The sequence below is a fragment of the Wyeomyia smithii genome, chromosome 3 (genome assembly GCF_029784165.1).
Source record: "Wyeomyia smithii strain HCP4-BCI-WySm-NY-G18 chromosome 3, ASM2978416v1, whole genome shotgun sequence".
NCBI classification, from domain to species: Eukaryota; Metazoa; Arthropoda; class Insecta; order Diptera; family Culicidae; genus Wyeomyia; species Wyeomyia smithii.
This window is the reverse complement of record NC_073696.1, coordinates 79,891,559-79,914,753: the sequence shown is the minus strand read 5'-3', so window position 1 is coordinate 79,914,753 and position 23,195 is coordinate 79,891,559. Positions and strand designations below refer to the sequence as shown.

At 41.0% G+C, this 23,195-nt stretch overlaps 1 protein-coding gene across 3 annotated transcripts in view; it reads right to left on the bottom strand.

The window, feature by feature from the left end:
* LOC129727354 (solute carrier organic anion transporter family member 5A1) overlaps nt 1–23,195 on the bottom strand; it is a 142,476-nt gene that overhangs the window by 24,643 nt on the left and 94,638 nt on the right. For all 3 annotated transcript variants that reach the window (XM_055685115.1, XM_055685117.1, XM_055685116.1), the window contains exons 3-7: nt 14,983–15,278; nt 708–1,216; nt 451–646; nt 218–378; nt 41–148 (exon numbers count right to left, since the gene is read on the bottom strand). In XM_055685115.1, the coding sequence (XP_055541090.1) occupies nt 41–148; nt 218–378; nt 451–646; nt 708–1,216; nt 14,983–15,059 (1,051 nt within the window). In that variant the 5' untranslated portion in view covers nt 15,060–15,278. The remainder of the gene's footprint in view (nt 1–40; nt 149–217; nt 379–450; nt 647–707; nt 1,217–14,982; nt 15,279–23,195) is intronic.

Genomic DNA, 23,195 nt, shown 5'->3' with positions numbered 1-23,195 from the left:
ATGATCAAATCACAAGCCGCCGCCAGCGGATAAAACATACCTATATTAATATCGCTGCCCGAGAATGAATCCATATGGAACGACAGCAAATACGCCCCCAGCAGGAAGCCTAACACAGGCCCGAAGGCGGCCATACTATACATTGCACCTGTGGATAAGAAAAAAACACCAACGCTTAGCACGAATTTTGGTAATCACTATACCCTCAATTTTTTACCAATATACATCGATGAGCTTTCCTTGCGAACGTGATCATCGACGTAGGTGGTACCCAGCGTGAACAGTGGACTCCCTCCTCCACCAAGTAAGATTTGCGCAATCACGAACAATATCACCGGCCCGAAGGTGGACGCCTTACTTTTGAGACAGTTGTCACCTCTACAACGAAAAATCATGCGGAAAAGGGATACTACGTGACTTGACAATTTCAGCAGTTCTATCTCAACTAACCTGAGATTATGCGTTGTCAGTGGCGGATTGGAAAGGCTGTTGGATAACCGGCCAAGACCCATATCCTGCTCTCGCACCGACACCAACCGACAGATGTTGTCAGCAGTCTTATTGTCAAGCATAACCCCGGGGTTTGGCTCGCCGGTGAAGTGAGGAATCATAAATACTAAGGACCCAATGCCCATTATGACAGCACCTACATTGGAGGCATATATTTAAATTACAACAAATATTAAAAGCTTCCATTAGACTCTTACCAATCCCAATCCACACTGGAATGTGCCGCCGACTACCCAAGTAACTAACAAAGATAACAGTTATGACGTTTCCGATCTCGTAGCTAGACGCCACCAGACCGGACAGACTCGAAGGAATCTCGAAACGTTTCTCTATGGTAGTAATGACGGAATTGATATATCCGGAACTAAGTGCCTGCTGCAACGTCACCAGGATCGACAGCAACAACACAAACACCTTGATTCTAGCGAACTTTTGCAGTGCGGAAGGTCGGCAGGTCAGAATACCGCAGTCCCGCGAATAGTCGTCACTCGCTAGCAGCACATTCGGTAGCGGTTTCTCGCGTTCCATCATCGTCACACTATTCGACGGTTGCCGGCTGTGGCACTTGACGACCGTTTCCGTGATGGCAGTGTTGACCGAAGCTGGCAACGATTCCGATTCGGTGTCCTGGGGAATATCTGCGCTGCTGTCGTCGAATTGCGCTTCCGAGTAGAGGCCAGTCATCGCGTACATGGACTCGTTCCGTCTGTCGAATAAATGGTGGAAAATAGTTTGACATTAGAGTACGGCAATCAAAATTAAGTTCACATCTTAAACCCTTTTACTGATGCTTCAACCCAAAAGACAGAACCTGCATCATCAGCATATAAGTGTATGGCACAACAAAATAACAACTGTCCTAAAAACGATCCTTGTGGCGCACTTTTGAGGTGACTATAGTGATCACATTACATTAATTTAGAAATTCAAAGAAATGATTTACTTTTTTATCTCCTCTTCCTACAACTCTTAATGACAATCAAGGTAATGAGTCAGATTTTACTGGTAAGCAAAATGTCTACTGATAATTTTTTTGCTTTATTTTTCGAAACTCAATAGGTTTGTTCTAAAAGGGACTTATTATGTCAAGAGGAAGGAATCTTATCGAAAGCTCGTTCCCCGTGCTAATGTCTTCAATTACCATTCCCTGAAGAGGAATAATGTTCTCCTGTGAAAGATTTACTATACGAAGGACTTATTTTGTTAAGAGCAAGGAGTCTTATCGGCTCGTAACGTTTTTTATACCAAACGCTCAAACTTGAATTTTCCTAAAAATATTCCCGCTAGGTGGATTAATTTAGGTTTTTTAACATATATCTCTCGATAAACGTATTTAAATACACTTGTATTTTTATAAAACAGTAATATTATTATCCTAATTTAAGTTTAAAATAACCAATAACTTTTGGTGTTTGTTAAAAAGTTCGGACTTTGAATGAGGTGGGTATTTTTTCGGTATGAATCAACAACGCGCAATATAAACTGAAGTTCGTCTTCATAATGTGTTGAAACACGGTTAGATTTTTTCGTATATTTAACACCATGTTCTGTGGCGTCGTTCATAGCGAATAATATTTGACAGAAGTTTGCTGTTCCTCATAACTTTTTCATTCGGCTGGGTCAAGGTTGAAATAATCAATATCAAGTTCAAAACAAAAGTATTGGTTTTGTATAAAACGAGATGGGATAAATTACATACTAGTAACTGTTCAGGGTTTATTTATTTATTTATTCGTTTTTTTATCATCAGACCAATATCGGTCCCCATGAATGATGGTTGAGGAAAAGCTCACTTGAGGTGGTCACGAGGATCTTCCTCAAATGTGCGTAAAAACCTCACCATCTTTTTTGCTTGCGACATTCAACATCAGCTATTTAGGGCCAAACGGTATTGAAACCAAAAATGGCCGACTTCGAGCCGCCACTTTCAATCTTCAAAGGCACATGGCTCGTAACAGTTAAGGGGTAGTATCCACCAAACGCTCAAAAAAACAAGGCTTTTTTCTTGATTTTTTTAAAGGACATTTGAGTTGTAAGGTATTATAAATAATATATCATTGGATTAAGCAACTCTGGCAGAGTAGAAAAAAAATTTATTGCTATTTTTGTTACAACATGGCGGCTGTGCAGCGATTGGCGTGAACCGCTTTTTTTAAAAGTTGATCTATGGCGAGCAGTAGAAGTCGTGCCCAACTCCACCTATCACACAATCAAAAATTTTCTCATTATCTACATAAGTGTCGTTTGTGAAGTACACATGATTAAATTTTTAGAATTTTTCTTCGCAAAATGGCAACGGTTTGGAAGAAAAATTCTTTTTAGAAAAAAAAACAAATCGACTTTAATTGTTTATAACTTTTGTTGTTGTTAATCAATCGCCAAAATCGTGTGTACTTTATTAAATAATCTAATGAAGAAGCTACAGTTAAAATTTCAAGTCAATCGGATGTAAACTTTTTCTGTTCTACTGCTCGTCCGTTTTTAAAACATCGTTTTGAGAAAAACGCGTTTCAAGTTTCAAAATGCTATAAATCTTAAGAATCGCAATAATAGAGCCCCTAATTTTTTTTTACCCACAGTCCGCTATCCCTGCGCCGTAAAGTTATCCTTCCTGGGCCTTATTTTCCTCTTCTTCCTTTTTTTTGTCTGATCTAAGGCTGTGCCAAGTCTCTTTCGTGATATCGAACATGTGATACTCAGCGACTTTGACGCGTTTGGCCTCCGATCCCACACAAAACTCGTACATATTCGGTCCAACGGTTAACCCAGCAACATAAACAGCAAACTGACCCGTCAAGCCTTCGATATCGATCATAGGTAACATCTACTAGTTTACAAAGCCTCGAAATTTAAAAAAACGAGCATTGCCAAAAAAAAACGAAAAATATGATTTTGAAGCATAAAAGTTGTTCGGTACAAATTGATTTAAACGAATTTTGTGTTTAGATCAGTACTTGGGCGATGTAGATTTTGATTCTTGGATAGTTTTAGCATGATTTAAGCCATTAAAAAATGACAACAAAATTTTTTTTGTGGATATAAGCCCTTAAAGCATATCTCGTTCAGTGCACAAGAGTCCGATCCTGACAAATTGTTGGTTTTTTTTCCAAATAGCAGCTCTTCCAAATCTTTCTCTAATACTTGTAACGTGTGACGATACTATTACTGGTCAATATATTGTTATTGTTGTAGTTTTGGCGATCAAAATTCGGAGATTTACAAAAGAATTATACGCAGCATGCACCTGGTCCAAATGAAAAGGAAATGAGCGTTCTAAATTGGTCCATAATGTTCTGCTTGACCATGTACGACCATACATAAAAGACCAGAGAATTGAGGTCCGGGGCCACAAAGGCCATGATGTCTTATCGAGAAAATCAGTCAAATTCTCCCCACACCACGCATGGACATGTTCGTCGTGTAGGCCAGTGTGCCGTCCTATTGAAAGACGTAATGATCCTTCCCGTTTCTCATCAGCAAACACAAAGTTTTGACCTGAGTGTCGCCAAAGTATCAATTTTGTTTTGTCCAGCTTCTTCTTCGTTGCAGCCTCTGTTACCCCATAAACCTTGCGTTTCTTATACCGCGTGTATTCCAGGTCCTTCGCCATGATGGTGAGGTCAGTCCCTATCGACACATCTATGTCAGCAGCGGTCTTCCCGTTGGATCGCTTCATTTTTCGACAAACCCTTAGCACCTTGATAGCTGCTGGCGGCCCCGCCGAACGCGGCCACCTGGATATCGCACGGTCCTTGGCCGAGCCCGTCTCCCGGTACCGACGGATGGTGGTTTGGATAAAATTCCGCTTCTCCCCATGAAATTTCAACCACCGGAATATGTCGCGGGTCGCTCACAAACTACCTCATTTCGAAGTCGACGTGCTTCTCCATCGTACGCGGTAAACAAACAACAAGTGACAGCAAGTCAACACGACGGCTTCTATCGGGATTCCAACTAAATATAGCTTTTGGTGGTCGTTTCTCTTGCATTCTAGTTACATGCCCAGCTCACAGAAGTCAGCCGTGTTTCATTCGTGACTATATTCGCCGGTTTGTATGCCTGGTATATATCATGGTTCATGTGTCTGCCCCAAACACCATATTCTAGTTTGTCACCAAGGATACGCAAATACCTTCGCTCAAATAAACCAAGAACTGGCCGATCAGCCTCTTTCCGTATCCATGCTTCATGACCGTAGAGGGCCACCGGGAAAATAAGTGTTTTATAGAGTGCAAGTTTTGTAAGGATTGGCAACCCTATTCTCGCAGCTTCTTGAGAGGTTCAAAGGCCGGCTCTACATGGCTCTACTGTTAATACCAATGATGCCGATAATGACTGCAAAACGTATGAGCATGTGACTGACATATGATGGTGCCACTGCTTTGCACGCTAGCCCTTCACCCTGCTTCAAACTATCCAACATCACGAAAGCGTCCGATATCTTACAGCCTAATTTGGTGTCCCTAGCCATTACCAAAACACGTCAACTTACGTGGCAGTGTCGTATAGTAATTGCCCGCCGGGTAAGAATGGGTGAATAACTATAATCATTATTTTTTCCGGTTTGAGCTTTTGGGGTGCATCTGTGTTGACCAGTGTTATGACTGTTATAATTACTACAGTCCAAGTGATACCGTGCTGGATCGAGATCCGTACACCTAAGCACATGATAATCTTCGACGGTCAATATAAAATCAAGAAATCACATATTGCTTTAAACTGACATGTTTAGTTATAGGTCTACTTATATTTTATCACTATTTTCCAGCAAAATGATTAAAATCACTCCGAAACTCGAAAAAATCATGTTTAAATAAAACATGTTTTGAATCGAAATCCGTACACAGTTTTTTGTCTGAATCAAAACCCGTACACTTTTGAATCGAAATCCGCACACACGCGATATAGACTGGATCAAAGTCCATACAACAATAAATCAAACTCCGTATAGATGAAGAAGTACAAAAATGAACATCTTTTATTTATAATTTATCTTTAATTTATTTTACTCCTAAAGTTTCACACGGTTTTCTAATTTTTGATATTAGCTGAAATAGTGCAATTTTCGTAGCGTTTCGTAGTAACCGGAACGCCGGAACCTCTCGAGGCTTCCCGGTACGACTTTCCCTAGCGCACCTCAGTCACAGCTCGTTTAAAATTGTTTGTCGTATATTTATACTTGTTTTCTTCCATTATATGCTGAAAACAAGAAGAAAGTTCAACAATATATGCATGATACACACGCAAGCAAATAACAAGAATCAAATCCGTACGGCACAGTTTTCGTTGAATAAATACAACTTACACTATTTATTAGACAAATACAGCTCGAAAATGACAAAGACTTACCTTTTCTATCAATTTTAAAAAGATTCACAGAGTGAAACACTTATATCCCACTTGAAAATCGTTTTTATCTGAAGAACGTTTCCTTAGTAAATTCTCTAACGTTACAACGAAATGACAACTGAAACCGATACACGATTGATTTTTTATTTTTAAAATTTTTATTTCATGGCCTACTGGCGCATAGTTTAATTTAACAGAAGGCCAACAACTCAACGGATATGTACATGTAACTATCATATGAATTTTCACTTTTATAATGCTTAAAACTGAAGAAAAACATCAAGGTGTACGGATTTCGATACTGTACGGGTTTCGATCCAGCACGGTAACCACTCTCCGCATGATCTGATCACGCTTCTTCCCAGCTGCCTTGATATTTCTCAGATCTTTCACTGCTTTTTTAACCCCGCCCATGGATGATCTTCGCTTCAGCAAAAACACGCTTCCGCCGACGTTTCATCCGATGATGGAGTCTCTTTTCAGTGGCTTTAGCTACTTGATATCTTCCTCTGCTCTTACGTGTCACAGTCGTAACTGACGCGATTCATCTAATCAAACACGTCAGATCATTGGACGTAGATGTCGCAATTGTACCCAACACTTCTCGCTCTGTTGCGCAGATCGTACTGTGGGTGTGTCTCCACTGTACTGTACGCTCAGGTCTTTTGCAACTCGCTCACCAGTCTGTTCATTACCTTTTTGTGAGTATACTCGCAGCCACTCCTTCAGTTTCTAACTGCTAGATTTCAATACGTTGGACAACCGGACGCGGATCTTGCATACTACAAGATAGTGATCCGAGTCAACTCTGAATGAAGTGTGCAAAAAAGTGCTACAAATAGCCTAGTACCTATTAATCTAGTTGCAGTGCAAATGATCAGGTTATTATCGTTTGTAGTAGAGTAGAAGCTTATTGTACCAATTACAAGGCGGAAAAGTAATCCTGTCTGATCTGCGCATTGGCACCTCCGATGACGATGTTGGTATCGTGTCCTGGACACTCACAGTACGTCTTTTCAAGGAGCTCATAGAGCCTCTCCTTCTCGTCATCGAGTTTATTATTGGTCGGACATTGATAAGGCTGCAATTGAAGAATTTACTGATTCCTCTCTGGATAGCTGCCACCTCCACATTCACTTTCCACAGCTCTCTAGTCAGGATGCCCGCGCATGTTGGTTCGAGTGAAGTCCTTACATCCCAAATACCTAGTTTCCAATAATCTTTGTCCTTTTTCGATCACCTAGATCCATGCCGAAAATACCGTTCCGTATTATTACGTTGACGACCGTTCATAATTTTAGATTAGATACCTATATTTCTTAGTTTTATGCTCATAAATGCTTTGCAGCTAGCCTCAATCAGTAATTTAATAATTTTCTCGGAAGAATTTCAACGAAATCTACACACTCAGTAATCTTCAAGTAACAAATTTTATAATTTAGAGATTTTTTTTTAAGAAAAGTATAAAACTAACCATTTGTTTAACAATCATGAAATATTTTCAAAAAAAAAAAAAAATTATTCAACTAAATTTTTTTTTGACGTGTGGAGTACCAGGGCACCCTTCACAGTAATTAGCCCTTACTGCATCACGCGGGTCACTGATGCAGCGGACTCTTCTTTACTTAGCGACTCGTGGGAATTTTATGAACGACAAAACTTCACAAAATTCGGCCACCGGCAGCCTTTCATTGCCGGAACCCATGGACTCATCGGAGCGTAGTCCAATAAAAACAAACGCACCGGGCAGAACGGAGGAGATGAAGCATGAGGATGATTTCAACCTCGACAGGAATCGCTGGACGGAGGACACTCTGCTTCATCCTTAATCCTACTTTCTCCACAAGGGAATGACGAAAGTCAAATGGACTTAGTTCCCGGTCCACAGACAAGGCCCGATGACGAAGGGAAACCCGAATCATCGGCACCCCTTGTCAAGCGACTTTCAAATGCGCAAAGGCGGCGACTGAGCAAAAATCTTCGCTCCGGTCTCTCGTACGTAGAAGCCAGGAAGCTGGCCCTCCTTCCGACAGAGCAGCCTGCTCAATCGAACCAAGTCGCCGTCAAGCGACAGCGGTCGGATGACTTGGTGTCCCCAAATACCAGTACTAAGGCCACATATAGGGACATGGTGGGAGCTATAAGCCTCGCGGTTACTTCTGCTACCCACCCCAGCTCCCTACTCACAACGGACCAGCTCCAGGCTGTCCGGACCTCCATCCTCGATCACATTGCGGACCAGACAAATCAAACCACCAAGCCCAAGTTTAAAGGTTGCCATCTAAAAAATGGCTTCCTGCAACTCGCCTGTGCCGACAACGACACAGTGCAGTGGTTGGAAAGGGAGGTACCTTCTCTCGTACCATGGGAGGGAGCACAACTCCGTGTATACCACATAAAGGATCTGCCGAAGGCCAGACGGTATGTCGGTTACTTCGCGGACAGTGCGAACTCTCCGGACGAGAAGATTCTTCGTTCACTCCAGAATCAGAACGACCATCTCTCTACCAAAATGTGGCGAGTCTGTAACCGCAAATTGGTAAAGACCTTGGTCGAACTAGTTCCGGATATTGACGAGGAATCGGCCAAACTCGTTGAGAGTAGAAATAATGAACTGCACTACGGTTTCGGCAAAGCACGCATCCGAAAGGTAAGCGGAAGGCCGAACGTCACAGGCAGGAAAGACTCCGTCGCAATGTCAGGGAAGGTACGTGCGGGTAACTCCTCCGGGAGTACTCTGCCACCACCCAGGCAAAGCGATCCTGCGAATGGGCTAAAGGTTCGCGTGGGAAACTCCTCCGGGAGAGCCCCACAACCACCCAAACGCAACCCTGCGGTTGGGAAGGTACGCGCAGGATGCTCCCCCGTGAGTGCCCTGTCACCACTCAAACAACGCAACCCCGCGGCTGCTCGGACGGTTCCGCCGAAGACTCGCAAGAGTGTGAAGCATCACCATCGAACAGTCGCACCCCCCGGAGTCAAAAACCGCCACAGTGTGCGCAACGACCTTCTGTTGCCAATCGACTGCTGCAACCGAAGCCGAACAGTGAGGAAGAGCAACTTCCATCAACCAGCCAAACCGCTGTTGGCAGCCGTCAGCCAATACCAGGATCATCTTCCGATCCGGACAAAGACGGCAACTTCACAGCAAAGTGAGCAGCCTTCGCTGCGTGCAAGCGAATCTCCATCACGCAAGAGGCGCCTCGGGTGTTCTTTGCAGGAGATTCGCCAAAGAGCAGCTAGCGGCTGCATTCATCCAGGAGCCGTGGATCAACGAATCCAAAGTTCTCGGACTTAACGCTCCTAACGGTAGGTTAATCTACTGTGACACGCAGTCTAAACCAAGGACTGCAATTCTGCTAAATAGAGAACTAAATTTTTTACCTATTACAGAATTTATCCAACGCGACGTCGTTGCCGTCACGGTTGAAGTACCGACAACCAGAGGAAAGCAGGAAATGGTTGTCGCGTCGGCCTACTTCCCGGGCGACCAAGGTGATATACCGCCACTCGAAGTTGCTGCGCTCGTGCGGTACTGCAAGGCCATCAACAAGCCGTTTCTGATCGGCTGCGATGCCAACGCTTACCACACGATCTGGGGCAGCTCGGACACCAACACCAGGGGTGAGTACCTACTTGAATACCTTACTTCTAACGATGTCAATGTATGTAATGTAGGGAATAACCCCACGTTTATCAACGCTATCAGACAGGAGGTCCTTGATCTCAATCTGTGTAGCGCCTCTATTTCTGAAAGGATTAAAAATTGGCATGTCTCCGATGAAACTAGTTTGTCGGACCACAGACACATCGTTTTTAATATAGAGGCTAACCCTCTGAAAAGAGAGCTGTTCAGAAATCCTAAGAATACAGATTGGGAAACCTGATCGATTCACGAACTTTCAGTTACAGCAACATTCGAAATTCAGTTGACCTGAATTCGGCAGCAAATGATCTACAAAACAGAATCATGGATGCTTTCGACGCTAACTGTTCACTAACACAGCGGTCAGTATGCCGTGACGTACCCTGGTGGAATGATCAACTTAGTGACCTTCGTCGGGAAACTAGGCGGTTGTTCAACAGGGCAAAAGTCACGTCTAACTGGGACTACTACAGGGCGTCCCTCACTAAGTACAACGCCGAGCTACGCAAGGCTAAACGGAAATCCAGAGTTAGTTTCTGTGAAAGAATCCAAACTCTGCCGGAAGCTACGCGGCTGCAAAAGGCGATGTCCAAAGACCATACTAACGGTTTAGGACAAGTGAGGAAAGAGGATGGATGCCTCACTGTCACTACCAAGGAAACGCTGGAGGTTCTTATGAACACCCACTTTCCTGGATCGACAGAGACCGAAGAACTGAATAGTGATGGGTCGCGACAGGACAATTCGAGACATATGGCGTCTCGGGAGTCCATCCTGCTGGCCCGTCGACTGTTCACGGAAGCTTCAATAGGTTGGGCTCTAAGCTCATTCGACCCTATGAAGTCTCCAGGTCCAGACGGCATACTACCCATCTTTCTACAAAAATCGGCCGCAGTTATCATGTCCAAACTCATCAACCTCTTCAGAGCCAGCTTTATCCTGGGCCATATTCCGGATAACTGGCTGAAGGTGAAGGTAGTGTTTATCCCCAAAGTTGGAAGGAAGGACAAAACCCTACCTAAAACTTTCGGGTTCGCCACAGAAGGCAAAATCACGAAAGGCAGAAGCACGAAAGGCAGAATCATGGAAGGCAGAACTCTATGACCGTACACACAAGGCAGAATATTTCAAAAGGCAGAATTTCGAAGGGCACGAAAGGCAGAATCACTGGTAGCAAAACCTGACTCACAATAGCCAAGTGCGTGATGGCAAATTGGTGCGAATCCGGGTCACGGTATCAAAGCTGCTGCTCTTCATTTATTATTAAATATTATTTGGTAACCAGACATAATAACTGGTCACAAGCAATGAGCATTTGATGGGAGGTGCAAATCAAGCCTAATTTATTAGATCCGAAACGCGCAAACTGGTTTGGCTCAGGTCCTAAAGGCTCTCACGGCATCGCGGAGAGTAATTTTTCGATGTTAGGTATAACTTACACTAGTCTCAACGGCTTGTTGGTTTTAATTAACATAAAACAATTCATGTGGCGAAGACGCATAATCGAGGGCAAGGAACCGAGGCGGCACAAAGCCGCCGTGGTTTCCGCGGTCCGAGCCGGCCGCCGACCCGCCGTCGGAAGCGGCGGCCTCTCGCATACAAACAACTGATCTACTGGTTTTCTAGGATTATTCAAACCGGTTTTCTTTCCCTTAGTTAAGTCCGAACGAGCGGTAGCGAGTAAGGACAGCATACACTTGGACAATAGAGTCGGCCAAAGGCCGCGAGTGTGTGTTGTTAAAAAAATAGACCACTTTTTGATTCTGCCATTCGTTATTCTGCCTTATGAAATATTCTGCCTTTCGTAATTCTGCTTTTCGTGATTCTGCCTTTCGTGATTCTGCCTTTTGATTTTCTGCCTTTCGTAGGAGACCCAAACTTTCAGACCCATAAGTCTGACTTCATCACTTCTCAAGTTGATGGAGGAAATAATGGATAAATATATCCGTGATGAGTTTCTTAAAGACTCCCCGCTGAATAGGAACCAACATGCCTATCAAAGCGGCAAGTCAACAGAAACTGCTCTTCACAGCTTAGTGACGTTGATTGAAAAGTCTCTGAGTTATCAGGAGACGGCGCTATGTGCCTCTCTTGATATTGAAGGATCATTGGATATGCCGATGACATCGTCCTCATCGTCAGAGGTAAAGATGACGCAACTCTGTCGAGCCGAATGCAAACGGCTCTGAATACCACCATGTCATGGTGTTTACAGGAGGGTCTAAACATAAACCCCTTAAAAACAGTCCTAATTCCATTCGGCAGACGAAGGAAGATCTCCATCACTCCTCCAATACTGAATGGAGTTAGACTGGGCTTCAGCAATAAAGTCAAATATCTCGGAAATATTCTGGACAAGAAACTGAACTGGTCTGCACAACTGGATCATGCCGCTAAGAAAGCGATCTCAGCGTTCTGGGCCTGCAGAACTCTGTTCGGTAAGACCTGGGGACTGAAACCAGACTTGGCACTCTGGTCTTACAAGACCATTGCCCGACCAAGAATCACCTATGCTGCCCTAGTGTGGCGGCCTAAGGTGAACGAAGTGACTGCGCAAGCCAAACTCAAAAAAGTTCAAAGACTTGCAAGACAGGGATCAGCTCAGCGGTTTATTAGCCCCGAGCCGTTTCTGGGTACGTCCATTTCCGCTATCAAAAGCGAACTACTAACTTGGGAAGGGCTAGAAATAGTATCCCAATGGCAACAGGCACAGGGTTGTAGACAAGCTAAACAGTTTATCTATCCGAACCCTGGAACCGCCAGAAAGCTACTTAGTCTAATTCGTAGTGACCTACGGATAATCACGGGACTCCTCACCGGACACTGTCCCGCTTTTTATCATTTAAAGAAAGTAGTGTTGAACGACACCTGCCGATTCTGCAAATCTGAACCAGAGAGTTCAGAGCATTTGCTTTGCTCTTGCGAAGCTCTTGCTTCCTCTAGGTACAACTTCTTAGGAAGCTACCTTTTAACTCCATACCAAGTGTGGAGCTCTAATCCCAAACAGGTAATTAGTTTCATCAACTATGTTGTACCTAATTGGGGTACAGGTTTACAACAAAACAGTTCTACTCCATCAATGAGTACGAGCAATCCGTAACCTGTGCACAGCAATCGGGGCCCGCCACAAAAGACAATCAGCAAGAATGTCGCAGTGGCATTTCAGTACCCAGTGCTCTTCAGGCATACAGAGAGTTAGAAAAAAAAAATTATTTTTAAAAAATTACAGGTTTTATCTAGGACAAGACCGCATTATTGACGTAGGACTCCACAAATCGTTATTCCCTGAGGCTTTGAAAAGGGCCGTTTGTTTTCTTATGTGGACGAAAATTGATGACAAGCGTGTTATTATTTTTCGATTATTAATAAAGTTTTCCGCATTGTAGATAAAAAAAATGATTAAGTTTTGTTAAAAAAGTTGGTAAAAATTCAGATTTCCAAAACAATTGAACAAAAAGGGACCACGAGTTTAAGGAATAACTTAAACACGTCGGAAAGCTGGCAGATATTCGGGGACTGCTGCGTTGTGCAATCAAAAGGTACGAGAAGAAGGTTTTCTTCGAGGACAAGCCGCAAATTAGACGCAAAAAGACTGATGAACCCACATTGGAATCTAAATCAAGAACGCTTTTGTGAGGCAAAAAAACGACACCTCCACGCGATGTGACCTAAAAGTTGTGAATCCGCCAATTCAACGTCTAGCGTGTCAAGAACAATTTGACGATGTGTAAAAAAAGCAACCGAAATCAAGCGCTTGAAAAATATTGACGAGGCAGACACGTCAATAATTGATAACAAGTTTGGTAAAAAAGTAAAGGTTGGGAAAGCAATTTGTTCCTGGGTAAAGTTTTCTATGCCGTTCATCATCAAGGGGCTCTTGTGGCTGTCAAACTCCATACATTTTCCATCTACCACTCATTCATTCTGGTACCAGCGTTTCTGGTACCCACTTTCTGGTTGGTTTGCCCTAAAACTAGTGCAATAGAGTAAACGTCAAAAAATGGTCGGTAAACTTATTCTCGAATAAATATCGTTTTAGATGAAAAAAAAACAAGAACTCAACATTTGTTTTCAGTACAATGTGCACTTTCAATGAATAAGATAGGTTTTGTAAGCATTTGAAATGAAATATTGACGCCGTACTGAATTGTTGATTGGTAGGCAAAATGTTGACGTTTATAGTCCCCTGTATATCATACCAATTAATTAATGTAGATGTCAACGTGATCGAGGCCTCGATCCCTCATTCGTCAACTCTGTAATATTTTTGCCAAACCTTGTATCTTGTCCGAAAACCTTATGTTTGTTTCAAACGACATGAAAATTCTGTACTGCCGGGAAATTTGGCCAATCAAGCGATTGCATTGTATTTTTACCTACTGGTAAGTAATTTATGGCTCTAGAAATTAGCTGTTGGAAGACTTCGTCTGCAGCAATAGATTTTTGTTTCAATAAGACACAAATAGCAATCGCGTGTGATAATGAATAAGATAATGAATAACCAGCTTCCTGTGGAAGATGTATGGCAAATTTCAACCCTGAAAATCGTTTCAACACACATATCTTAAAATCGCCCTTCATCTTTTCTGGATTTGAATTTGTTCAAAGTTTATTATTAGGAAGTTAAGTAAACTGTTGTGGTATATCCTATTAAGGAGATACTTTAATTTACTGTTGCACAAAGTAAAATATTAAGCCTTTATACTTTCACTGTTCCCTGGATTTATTCTGCAGGTAAATTCATTTCTCGTGAGATGCGGCAGTAAACTTATAGCGGCATTCCACGCATGTGTTCGCTTGTTTGTTTCCTGTTGATAACATAGAATTTAATTTGCTACTGACGGCGACGACCTTCGCGGCCGCTGCGCTAACCAACCCAAATCACAAATAGCATCGTTATGAACAGTCGGTCTCTCGGTCGCGAGCGTACAATCGAGCGGCCACCACGGGGGACACCCAATTTAGATAGTCATCAACTCTACTAAAATGCACGGTTGGTGCGGTTCGCTGTTGCCTTCAAGCCGACTGTTCTTCTTCTTCTTCACGATACCGTCGTCGTTTAAAAAGCCATTGACCGTGTGATTCAGAACATGCAATTAATTCGACGACCAGAATGGAAAACTATTCTCTCGCGCAGAACCCATCACCGTTTGCATTTCGAATGGATCGTCAGCCGTATTTTAATGATAGCTGACCAACACTAATTACACGTGCGATTTCCGCGCTTTCGAATCCATTTGTAATGAAATTGCTGCTGGCAGTTTGATTAGGAATTAGCAGCGTTTAATTATCGACAACAAATGTAGTTTCGATAGTTCTAAAATCACCAGTTCGGGTACATTTGGCTTCATATGAAATGCGTACAAATATTATGTTCTGATTGAAGTGGTAACACAAAAATAACGCCTAAACAGTTTCAACTGTTACGATATCTTGACACGAAATATAATTGTAAAAATAATAAATATGAAACTCACCTGTGCCCTTTCCGGTGTGCATTACTGTTCGACGTCCCGCCGTCGTTGGTCGCGGAGTGTGAGGATGACATCTTCATCGGGTGGCAAAAGCAATGTCTGTCCACCTGACAACAACCTCCGCCAAGCCGGGCAGTTTTGTTCGACTCAGGCTGCTGGTCACAATGTGCCACTATTTGCCACACACGACCGTAGAACGACTTCCGACGGAATAAATACGCTTGCTAGAGTTGTATATCAGGCCACCCAATTCCGGCATCCTTTTCAGCTGGGGAAAGGTTTGTGTTTGTTGAGAAGCACTGTGGAGAGAAAAAGAGAGAGAACAACAACTGTTTAAACAGCAATTTGCTGGTGCAGGAAGTGGTTGCTAAATTGGAAAATAATTTCTGAACAAATCGATTTACGACACGATACGTGTTAAAAAAGTGGTTATAGCAAGGAGAGGAGTTTCAAAGTACAGCATCCCGGTGTTTCTGATAAATGAGCATACTTTGTAACGATGACTGGACACAGTATTAAAATTTTGACTGAACAGAATTTTAAAATTAGAATTTATTCGTTTCGTTTACTGCTAGACAAATGATGATTAACTATAATCTAGAACAGCATGTATTCATCCCTCCCTCCAAAATTTCCATCACAATGGATAAACAGTAAGACCAACATTTGCTCAATATAAGACACGAAAATGTGAACAACAATCACGCTTCGTGAAGCAATGTTTAAGGGATGGAAATTTAATTAAAATGTTCCCAAGCATCCTCTCAGTTGTCTCGCACCAACCTCAACCTACTGAGCGTGATTCAGCCGCTGAAACGAAACAAAAAAAAACAAAACTTTTCCCTCCAATAACGGCTGAGAACCACACCGCTCACACTGGAGCGGACAGCTGGTCACAAAACTCCCACGAACTGATGAGCTATCCGAGCCTCCGCCTTGTCCCCCGCACTGGTTCCCTACTAGCACCCGTTCCAAGCAGTCAAAAGTTTCCATTCATTGAACTGCTGATTGTGTTTTGTTACGGAATCGGAATCGTTCATATCGTAGCTTTTGTTTACATTGAGTTGGTGGTTCCGGAGATTTGCTACACCTTGTTTGGCTTTCTCATTTGAATATATTGCTTCACAAATAAAATGAGTATATTTTTTCAAATCTAGTATTGATTGAATTTAACGTCTTCAAACAATACACTGACTGTATGGTTGGAGAGCTCTGTTGACTTAAAAATTCATTGACATCAGCGTTTTGATAATCTCTGCATAGATTACACTGTATTCAACAGCAACTTGCTCAAAGTTAGAGCAGTTTTTCATTATTGACGCAGTCTGTTTCGAATTCATGAGTTTTTTTTTTCAAATATCACCAGGTTTACAGCTCGTCGTTATATAACGCGTAGCTACTGAAAAATCGGGGGTTAGCAAAGTGGAAACACCGAGAAAATTGGGTCTAATGACCGAATGTTACTATTTACTTCGATTGGGAAAAAGCTCACGATCACTAATTCGTATCCTTGATCCAGTTCGGTGATGGTAAAAATATTTGGGCTCGGTGGGTATCTGTAATCTATAATATTTAATAACTGAAACTCTACCGACAATAATGTTCCACAATAATGGAGGATTTATTGAAACGGGAATCTAGCACACGGTTATGTAACAAGTCACACAGTCTTGCCAAGTTCAAGGAAACTACCATTCATAAAACACATTTCTCACAATATTACCTTCAACTATATTTTCCCAATAAGTAATTGCTGGTAAACAATAAAGCACGCAATCCTGAATCATCTAAATCGACATTCCCAAATCTATTGTAACAATTTTCCCCTTTCCTAGGCAAGCATTCGCCACAGGAAGACGGGGCGAAATAAATGGATTCCTACACATTTCCGGACGCTGATGCGAGGCGACGGGTGACATAACATTTTTTCCCCCTCTCGTATCTCCGCGAGACGCAAAACTGGATGACGTCAATCGGTTGATCCCTTTTCTTTTCGGTCTCAGTGATAGTTCAAATCCATTCCTCTTCTGTGCACACGCAATGACCTGTCATTTTCTGTCTTACCGGAGAAAATCGAGCGGAAGCGCAGCAGTGGCAAAAGTGGCTAATTAAAACGATAAATCAAATTTGCTGATGCTCAGGATCTGTGAGATTAGTCAGGCCCTCTAATCCTCCCATAAAGCGGAGAGACTGTCTATTGGTTGTTCGTTTTTGGAAGGATTATGGCCTTTCGATGTCGGGAAGTGGGACCAACTGTGGTCCTTTCGAGTACGTTGGTTTCGGTAATAAAAGAGTGACTAGACGCTATTCTGCACTCTTTCGGAAAGTTTCATTGTCCTGTACCTATATCCTCCCTTTCGAGCAGCTTCGTCGATGGTATTTTTGCACGGAAAACGGAGTTGTCTGAGAATAAAAGTCACACGTTATTGTCATGAAATTGTGCTCGTTAACAAGACTTTTCCATCCGAAGACGAAGTGGTTGATGAAGACAGTAGTGGAAAAATATCACTCCCTTTTATATGATGTTGCCAAACAGACGGATTCAGAGCTTGGAGCCACCATGGGAAACATTACCATTCGATTTCCGCAGCGCGCTCCGGTCAATGACTGCCGACAGCCATTAATCAAGATTTACAATACGTCCACTGCTGGAATGATGAAGCTGTTGAGAGGGAGAGAGATAAGAGACAGGCTGGGTTGCTGCTCTGAAAGGTTAACGAGCTTAATCAGTTTAGTACGACATTGCCACAATCGAAACGATGTCCTTTTTCATTGACCATCTGACAGCCGGAGCTTTGTCGTTCAGTATTGTTCAAATACTCTGCTCAAGAGATGTTACCCACCTTTCGCTATGGATTATTATCAGTAAAGTTTATTCTACTGATATTTTATGTTGGAAAATGGTTTATTAAAGAAAACATTTTTTGGGGCAAATAGCACGATTACAGCAAATAGCAGATGGTCTCGAAGTAAGATGCACATAAGACGGTCCCCATAGAAAGGAGCGGCCAAAATTACCAAAATGCGAATTTCATATTCAGGATGTTTTGAGCACATCATTTTGTAGTTTTTGATCTATATTTTCATAATTTCTCAATGAAATCTTGATACATAGCACGGCTCATGTTGAAAAACGTCTCCTTCCGGGGTTCCTCAAGGTTCTCACCTGGGCCCTCTTCTTTTTATATTATACGTGAATGACATTTCCTTACTTCTTAAATCAATACATGTGCTTGTATCTGCTGACGACATGAAGCTCTTTATAGAAATAATCAATGCAGAAGACTTCGAAATATTTCAGAATGAAATTAATGCATTCTACACTTGGTGCAACAAAAGTCTATTGCAACTCAACATTAAAGAATGTAATTCAATAGCCTTTAGCAGAAAAACAGTAACACCACCAACAGACATTTTCTTAGGAAACCAACCAGTGGAAAAGTGGAAAAAGACTCCAAACTCACATTCATAGAACATTATAACACAATAATCAATAAAGTAAATAGTATGTTTTATAAAACGCTTCGGCCCATATACAATCAAACTATTATTTATTACATACATCCGACCAATTATGGAATACTGTAGCATTGTATGGAATCCTTATATTGTAACACATGAAGAACGCATTGAATCTGTCCAAAAACAATTTCTTTTGTACGCGCTTCGTAAGCTAAATTGGACAGCATTTCCCTTACCATCATATGAAGCACGCTGCATGCTTATAGACATACAAGCACTGAAAGAACGCCGCGAACTTTCAATGCTTCATTTCACTATGGGCAGAAATCAAATCAGAAAATGACTAACTACTGGAAATAATTTATAAAATATAAGAAAACATTGTATTGTTATAACTGTAGTCTACATTTGCTTGACGTAATAAATAAATAAATAATAAATAAATAAATAAACAGAGTTACCTATCTCAAAAATTAAGTAGAGTAAGAGATAGTTGAATAATTGATTTTAACCCAACAGAGTCTGCCGCAGGCTACATAGAAAATATGCGAAATTTTTCTAATTTTGACCTTTGAAAACATTAAATGTAAGTGTAAGGGTAAGCACAGTTCCTGATAGTGTGCCTTAAAGCCCAGCTTGTGCTCTCCAAGAATCAATGTTAAAAGTTTGCGGAAATTGTGCGTTTTTGTAGAAAAAGTTGAATAAAAGTTTTTCACTTTTCATGGAAATTTTGAATTTTCGGGTGTTTGATCAACGAAATTCATCTTATATCGTACGAATTTGGTCCAAAACACATCAAGAAAACGTAGAATTAGTATAATTTTTTGTTTGTACACAACGACGATTTTTTTATTACATAATTTGAAAAATAATAAGATTTGCCTCAATCCACGTGGTTTATGGACAACCCCTTGTCACTACAACACTTTTCTCTAATGACAAAATCATCTACAGTAGAAAACCAATAATTTGACACCAAAAAATTAATTTTGTCCAAAAATCTTAATTTGCCGACCATTGTGCGATGCTGTCCTAACAAGCCAGTCGTCGTAGGTTCGAGTCTCGGCTCGGGAGAGGCTGTTAGTGTCAGTAGGATCGTAGCGCTAGCCCCGCAATTGTCCTGTACACTAAACAGTCGGCTGCGATGTCTGTGTATAGATAAACTTGCTTTTTTAAGCACGATTACTGCAATTCGTTAGGCATTATTATTATTTCTTCGTGCTTGTTGACAAATCAAGCTAATTAATAAACTTGTAAGTGATACACTAAAACCTGAAAAACCTTATCCGTTATCCGTTATCGATCAGAATTTTTTCCTTTTCATCCTTTCAAGCATTTCGAAGTGTTTTCAGATGTTTCAAGCGAGCTAAATTCAATTGGTGCAAGAAATTTGAATTTTGTACAAAAAAATGGCTATTTAATACGTTTATCCTAGCCAAGTTGTTGTATATAGGACGAATTTCTGTTTCAGAAAAACATCATTGAGATGAAATAAGGAACTTCTGGGAATCACAAGTTTTCAAAGTTCGATCTGCTCAATTTGATATATCCCTGGTGAAAAGTGGCTTGGGTTAGTAGATGCGGGAAAAAGGCCGAAGGCAAAATTCATTAAAAAGTTTCATTGTAATCCTAATGCAGAACAAAAACACATAGTTTATCAATTTATACTAGCACGTAGATTGATGTCGCAATTGAATTCATAAACTTTTAATACTAAAATACAGCCTCTTTGATTTATGGTAATTTGATGGCAGAGAAAGCAACAGTATTTCCCTCAGTGTGACTGTGTGACTGGAAAATATGCGCACAAATGAATTTTGATTCAAAACCGAAACTATATGAACTCCTAAATGGTATTATTCCTTACTTGCAAACAATGATATATTGTACAAAAGTAAAAAAAAGTGTGGATATGAGTAGAAATATTTGTCAAAGACAAATTGAAGGTGGAAGTAGAAAACGCTACTTGAGGATTAAATATGTATAAAGCACAAGGGAACAAATAATTAAAAACAGATTTCTGGCTAGCATCAATAGCGATAGCGTATAACATAATAATCCACTACAAGAATGCATCATTGTTTGTATTTAATTATATTCTAAGAAGTATGCGATGGAACTAAATAAAGTTCTTCAGACGGGCTTTTGGTAAATAATTTAGATTTAATTTGAAGATTTAGTATAAATTGAAACTTGTAATTTATGATACCAACACCAATAAAAAAGCTTTTTACGAAAGTATTTGTGCATTTTAAAATGAGTTTGATTAAGTTTTTTTTTGGAATTTTTTTTCCTGGGTTTATTGTTACTTGCTCAAGTTATTAGATATTAATTGGGATCGATTTTTTAGCTGAGTTACTGATTTTAGAGGTTCATTCGAATGTTCATTCGAACGGGTTTTTAGTAAACTTGAAATGTATTTCTGTTGTGGCCTTCTCGCTTTTTGAGGTTTTCAGTCATTTTAGGAGAATTTTGATTATGTAATTTTCTAGTCGTTCTGTTGGAGATATGTTTGAGAATACTCTATTTTTTCAAACCGCATTTTCTTTTTTTTTGGTTTGTTATTCAAAGCTTGTGAAGTGTTCCCAATTTTTTCAGGGTGCATTTTTTATTCTTTTGTTCTTCTTGTTTTATTAGTTTTCAGGAGTACTACAGTTAAGTTTGAACTTTTTTTATGTCTTTCCTAGCTTATATACAGGGTGCTCAGTAAGTTCGAATACACCTCAAATATGTGCTGAAAAAGAAAATACAAGATATTCCTTCCCAAATAGTTTTTTATTGAAGCAGTGTTTATTGAGAACCTTTACGACATACTAGTTAAGAGCACACACCCCCTGTGCTGTACGAGCTTGAGACGTTCTTTAGAAAAGTCGCTCGCGGCACGCACCTGGTCCATCGGTATCTCGTCCCAGATCTTGGAAATACACTGAATTCTTTTTTTACGCGATTGTTTTTCACGTGATTTTATTTTTAATGAATTTTTTACACATGACGGATAACTTTATCAAAACGTTTTCGTGGAATAAACTACAATACACTGAAGTCGCTTTTTACGCGAGGGATACATGCCGCGTAAATTCCGGAGTCCGCGTTAAAAAACCGCGTAAATTCAGGAATCCGCGAAAAAAAAACGCGTAAATTCCGGAATCCGCGTAAAAAAAAACTCGCGTAAAAAGCGACCGTAGTGTATATTTTCAGTACACAATTTGTTCAAAATTACCCGACTTTTTTTACGCGATTCTTTTTTTTTGCGCGGACACATCAATCGGGTAAAAACAGAATCCAGTGTAAACTTTTTAAATTTGTCCATAATGCTCACAGCATGTTCCCTCTGCTTGGCCAGCATGTACGACTATAAAAGTCCAGGGGATTAAGATTCGGGGAGCTGGGAGTCTACAAAGTTTTATCGAGAAAATTAGTCAAATTCTCTGATACCACGCTTGGACGATATTCCCCGTGTGAACCAGTACACCGTCCTGTTGAATGACGTAATGATCCTTCTCGTAGAAGTCCCGAGGTGCCGAGGCCACATCCTGAACATCGGTCTTATAGTACGCGGCATGATTTTCACCTTTTTTGTCGATAAACACCAGTAGGAGCTTCCCACGCTTAGAAACGCCCCTTAATCAACACCGACGCTGCGCTTTGGAAACGCGGGATGTGATACGGGGGAATACTGGCCAACAACGCTCCCCCCCCCCCCACAGTGGTCTGGAACTGCAAATACACTGGATTCTTTTTTTACGCGATTAATGCGTCCGCGCAAAAAATGAATCGCGTAAAGAAAGACGCGAAATTTGGACGAATCGTGTAAAAAAAGATCGCGTCGTTCCGATAAAATTATCCGTCACGTGTAAAAGAAATAGTGTAAAATAAAATCACATGAAAACGACCGCGTGAAAAAAGAATTCAGTGTAGTTGAAAAAAAGTCAATTTTTCAATTTAATGCATTGAGCAGGCACTCTTCGGGAATCATTTTTGCAAGGTTTGAACTATGTGAAAATGCATCAGAATCTTCGGATTATTGTTGTTGTCATGCAATTAACTTAGTTGAAAAAGCAGGCTTTTTGTGTACTCACAACTTCTCTGTTCCATGTTGTTTACCAAGGTGATTTATTACAGAATGCAGAAGTAGTAATGAATTTTACAATGGTTTCGAATCTATTATATGGCCTTACTCCAGCATTCTTACAACTTCAGGTATCCTTTTTAAAGTTGTTTTATGGAAATAAGCACTCCACAAAATAAGTATGATAAAATACGTGGCATTCCAACTTTAAGTTGCATTTTACATAGTATCCCCGCCGTTACCCGCGCTCATTCAAAGACTAGAACGTTCCCTCGTGTTCATAGAGACAGGAACATGAATGTTTTGTGGGCAATTTTCGCCGAGACATTCACAATATCAAAAACAAAAACGATCGTGCGACACGCCAGTGGCCATTTTTTAAGCAAGCAGTGTTAGCTTAGAGCGCCACTCATGTAATTAAAATTCGAACTACTCAAATCATGATAGCCGTTACGCTTACCTAAACTTTGTTTGATATATCTGGCTTGTGAAATTCGATATTTTTGGAATGTTGTCTTCGACATGTTATAGGTAACCATATATCATGTTTTTTGGGATTAATCGCTGAATTTCTCAAAAAATACATCATGTACTAACTTCATGTCCAAGGAAGAGTTTCTCAAAATAATATTTTCTATAAATTACCTTTAGACAGTATCCTTCTATTTTGTTTCCTTGATAAGTT